The following is a 5020-nucleotide window of genomic DNA, read 5'->3' on the forward strand; positions in this document are numbered from 1 at the left end:
CTGGCGTGGACGTCTGCGGTGTAAAAACACCCGTGATGATTCACTTCAAAGTAACTTTTAAAAATGAGGAAAAAAAGAGGCAAAAAGACAAATTTTAGGCCTTAATGTAAACTGCGAACCACGTTTGTCGTGAAAACTCGCTGAAGTCAGAAACTGGATGAAAACACGATGCTACAGCGACACCTAGTGCTGAAAGCGGGGTGTGTCACTGACTGCCAGCTTTGATGAAGAAATGAAAACATGGCACACAGGAAGCGCTTGGATAAACAGATTTCGCTACATAATAACGAAATTGATCATAAACGTCATAAAGCCTAATAGATGAAGGTTTTCTGGAGGTTCTGTGAGTGCCTGTAAAAATGTATCTGCATGCAGAGTAGCAAGAAAGAGGATGAAAACTGCCAACTCAAGCACAGGAAGCAACTAAATAGTAAATGTGCATCAGTATTAGATCATTTTATGTCAGCTGGTTAAGTATCACTTTAAAAACTGGCATCAGTGAGTTAAAAATATCAGAATTTTACAGCATGGGTGGTGATTCTGTCTGCACCTGTATTGTTATTGTTATTATTATTATTATTGGTGATGTTATGTCACGAATCTCTCTGACAGTCATTTAGGTTAAAACACCTGCTGTGGTAAGACTCTCAGTAAATATGACTCCAGGTAACGATGGATATTTGGCTCTAGTGTCATACATGTCTAGTTTTTTTGTGAGCCACGTTAGTATTTACCGAGGCGTTGACTCAGGGTGACTCAATTTTATTTATAAATCGCCAAATCACAGCAACAGTCACCTCAAGACGCTTTATATTGTAAGGTAAAGACCCTCCAATAATACAGCAGAACCAGGCTCAGGGAGGAGCAGCCATCTGCTGTGACCAGTTGGGGATGAGGGGAAGGAGACGAGACAAAAGACACACTGTGGAAGAGAGCCAGAGTTTAATAATATATCATGATTAAATGCATAATGGTGTATAAACACTTGGTGAGTGACAAAGAAACACTGCATCATGGGAAGGCCGCAGCAACCTAAAAATATCATGGCGCAGCTAAGGGAGGATTCAGGGTCACCTGATGAGAACAGGTCCAGATGTGACATTTGGGTCAGATGTCTCACATAGGCATCCTTATTCATTATCTCAGACATCTCTATTTAATCCCAGGCAACACAGCTGGATGCCCGCTCTGACTCAACAACGTCCAGAAAATGTTACTTTAAGTCAAGTCCCGTCATGATTAAAGACTGAGTAATCAGACAGAGTCCCGTGGAGAGGACAGTCACAGAAAAGGTCACTCTCTTTTTACAAAATGAGATGTGAAAATGATTTTTTCTTCATTAGTTGGCCCAGTGTTCGAGCACTCCTTTATTCCAGCTGGTTGCTGAGAAGTTCTTTTATAAATGTGATGACTTTTTTAAATGGCAGAAACAGTGTATCAAGTGAACATGTAAGTCGCAATCAATAAAGCTGACTTGATAGTCAGTTTGCTGTGAATCAGTATTTAAGTATTTTTGTTAAACGTTTCTTAAAAACATATCTTCACCAAGTTCTTGATGTTTTTCTGACTTCCTGTCCTGCTGAAAGAGTAGAAAACTGAGTAAATGCAGTATTTATACCTCCAAGCAGGCGTCAGAATCGATCCAGCAGTACCAGAAATATTGTCTTTTGTATTTTTCACACTTCTCTTCCTTTTCAAAATTTGCCTACATTACCCACAATGCAACCACTGACTACTCTTTCAAAGAGTTGAGGATGTTAAGCCTGAGATTGTCATGGCTCTGGGTCAGCTGGCCCAGTGTTAAGTGGTTTTTGGATATTTTAGGTTTTTTAAAATTAATTCTATGAATTCCCAGTGTTGTGTTTTGTTTATATGATTTCTTGTATTTATTCTCTTAGTGTATTTAATCGATGTTCGGGCCAGAATGACCAACAAAACTGCAATGGCTGACTAGTGACAAATACTGGGTGAAGAACGGGACACCATCCCACAGCAGTGTGTGACCAAGCAGGTGGCCAGCAGGAGGAGGTGGTGCTGCTCAACCCACAAGTGGATTTTCATTACAAATGTAGCACCATTTAAGGTGGAATAAACAGGCTTTCCCAACAGTATAAGATTTATTGCCAAGAAAAACTGTTAGAACAAAGAAATAGTTAACCAAACACAAACTTAGTTTATTAATGAAATGATGTAACCTATTATAAATCAATCACCAGTTTGCAACACGAGCTTCACATAAACGTTACTCGACAGCATTTACATCCTTGGTGGTTGCACTCCAGCCGTCCTTCGAGCAAGCAAAGCAAAGCAGCCTAAATCATGACGCCACCTCCGCCGTGCCTTTCCTCCTTCATTGTGGAGCATCATGGGGACTTTCCAGTGTTGAACATTTCACTGTGTTTTTGCAGCACTAGTTTCCCTTATAGTGTCCTTTCACTGACACCATCTTAATTCAGTCTTCTTGTGACAGTGGACTCATGAATACAGATTTCACTAACAAGGACCACAACCTCAAAAATGATGGGCAGCATTTGTTTAAACAAATATCTAGATGTGAAACTGTGATTTGAGGGAATCCTCCCGGCCCGGGCGGATCCCTGCTGCTACTGAGAAGAGGAAGTGAAAAAATGAGTAAGCGGGATGGAAACTCAATCACAGAGGGCACGAAAGCATTTGAAGACACATAAAACAGAGGAGGAGTGTATTTCTTTTAGGGGCAACCCTGAAATTTCTCTTTGTGTTAGTCTTTAATGTTGCTTAAATAGCAACTTTCTACTCAGTTGAGAACTCAAAGCATTTTCTACTGTAGCTGTCATTCACCAGACACTCCAGTGGATGTGTCAGGCTCAGCATCTTGCCGATAGAACCTGCTCTACCACCCGACCCACCTAAGTCTTGAAATAACTTTTTGTGGCCTTTTCCAGCTTTGTGCACCTCTATAATGTTGTGATTGCACTAAACGTCTGGACTTTCTACAACCTTCACTTCCAATCTCCTTCACCGGACCACCTGACTCTGAGTTAGTTCTGTAGAAGTCATTTCAGAGGTTAATTTACTTTTTCCCTCCTGCACTGTGAAGGATCGCCCAGTATCTTCAGTGTACACACAAAACTGTTTGAGTGTTATCAGTTTAGCCCGTTGCGTTTTGTTACTGTGATGTCAGTGACGACACATTTCATGAGTAATGGATGCAAATTCCCGCTGTTTGGAAATGCTTCTCTTGCAGCCGTAAATGCCTGCTAATCCCTTCCCAGACTAAAGGCGACAGCACTCAAAGGAGGAAAACTCAGTTTGTTTCCTTGTTGAACGAAGCACTTATGTTCTTATTAATGCACAAAACAAAACACTTACATGAAGTGTTTTGTTGGCGAGTTGACATTTAGATGTTAACTCCTCTTCTCCTTTATTTCCCCATTGACTCAAAGTGACGATGGCGTGAAGGGTGGGGGAGTGTTGGATGGGTTAGCTGTGTCCAGGCAGCCTCATTAACATTTGAGTCACACTGTGTTATTAGCAGCACTGAACGGTGTCCGGAGCTCATGTTGCGCTCCAGACCCCTGCAAAGCTGCTGTGGCTAATTACGAGTGGCAGAAGTTACCTCAAAAATCACAGTTTTTTGGATTTAATGGATCTCATTTAAAGTTAATGCAGCATGAGTGCCGATCGGCCTGAAAACCACCTCTGTCACTTTTTGTCGGATGCGTTTGGGAGGTGGTTCGTTCACGCGATCGTGCCCAGTGATGACCTTATCCTGTCCGGTGACACGTCTGTTCACAGCCTCTGCCACACACACACCTCCTCACTGCCTCACAGCCAATCCTCTCCACCAATCACATCCTTTTGTTGGCTTGAGGATGAGGAGGATTTGAAGATGAAGGTGCCTATTTATCAGCTCAGCTCATCATGATACCCTTCAGCTCGTGCACCTCCTACATCCCGATTGGTTAGGGTTTCTTATAGTTTGGGGATTTTTGCAGCACCGCACATCTCCAGCGTTGAAAGCAGAGTCCGGGAACGTAAGAGCTGAGTTGTTCTGTCTGCGGTTCGAGGCGGAGATGTTTCGCTCTCAGGTGCTTCTCGTGGCTCTGGGTTTGTCTGTGCTGCTGGTGCGGGTGAGCACGGCTCCATACAGCGACATGCTGACAGAAACACTGAGAGCAGACCTCACAAATGACAAGGTGAGTAAATACTGCATCAGGAGCTAAAATATATAAACAATTTTGTACTGGAACAGGTGTTTGAACTTCCACGCAGTGCCTGAGGAACCCCGTCCCCTCTATTTCTGTCCTCCTTTAGGATCTGACTCACTGGCTCTTGCTGAAGTTCATGGCTGAACTGATGGCGGCGAGAGGAGACGAGACGCGGCGAGGCAGGGAGGAGGTGACGAGGCGACACCTCTCTCTGTCCCAACGAGAGCGCAAAGCAGGCTGCCGCAACTTCTTCTGGAAGACTTTCACCTCCTGTTAACAGCAGGAGTATCTTTTGTTTTTAAAAAACGGATCAGCCGACGCATGTTTGCTTTCTTTGTGGTAACCAGATTATTTACCGTAAGATAACAAATGTGCAGATACTTTAAAAGTTTTAAAGACTAATAAAATTATATGTTTCAAGACCGGCAGGTACACACTTCTGAAATAAATTTTCTGATTTTAAATCCTGAATTCTCGCCTTTTTGTGAAGCTGGCACCGATGAGATATCCCGATTCTGTCTACATCAAACCCCAGCTTTCCTGGATCCTACATTTCCCACAATGCAAGTTGATATCATCTTTTGGTAATGTGTTTTTGTTTTTTTTTTAAACTTTTGAACACAGTGCAGCAGATAGCATTAGAGGGAAATCATTCACAGATAGATACAAGTTACTTTTTTGATAAAGCCATTTGAAAACATGAGTGACTGGCTCAGCTTGCAATGTAAAAAGCATTATATAAAATCACAGATAACACTGATTAACCTGGCGAATGTAACGAATACCTGGACAGCACCGTTACGCATTAGTCTCCCCGCAGGAAGAAAGAT

The 5020-nt window shown here is 42.5% G+C and overlaps 1 protein-coding gene across 1 annotated transcript; it reads left to right on the forward strand.

The window, feature by feature from the left end:
* The first annotated feature begins 3877 nt into the window (after positions 1–3877).
* sst5 (somatostatin 5) lies at positions 3878–4654 on the forward strand. The gene is made up of 2 exons (XM_084924146.1): positions 3878–4178; positions 4297–4654. Exons 1-2 carry the CDS (start codon positions 4056–4058, stop codon positions 4465–4467), a joined length of 294 nt encoding a protein of 97 aa, XP_084780272.1. The 5' UTR covers positions 3878–4055; the 3' UTR covers positions 4468–4654.
* The last annotated feature ends 366 nt before the right edge of the window (positions 4655–5020 follow it).

Source organism: Perissodus microlepis, chromosome 3, assembly GCF_051167445.1.
Source record: "Perissodus microlepis isolate ML-2025 ecotype Zambia chromosome 3, ASM5116744v1, whole genome shotgun sequence".
Lineage (NCBI taxonomy): Eukaryota > Metazoa > Chordata > Actinopteri > Cichliformes > Cichlidae > Perissodus > Perissodus microlepis.

What these genes read in the sequence shown, in the direction of transcription:
- sst5 (XM_084924146.1), top strand. Translation starts at nt 4,056, where the DNA reads ATGTTTCGCTCTCAGGTGCTTCTCGTGGCTCTGGGTTTGTCTGTGCTG. An exon ending in CAGACCTCACAAATGACAAG is followed by an intron (nt 4,179 to 4,296) that starts GTGAGTAAATAC and finishes GTCCTCCTTTAG; the next exon opens with GATCTGACTCACTGGCTCTT.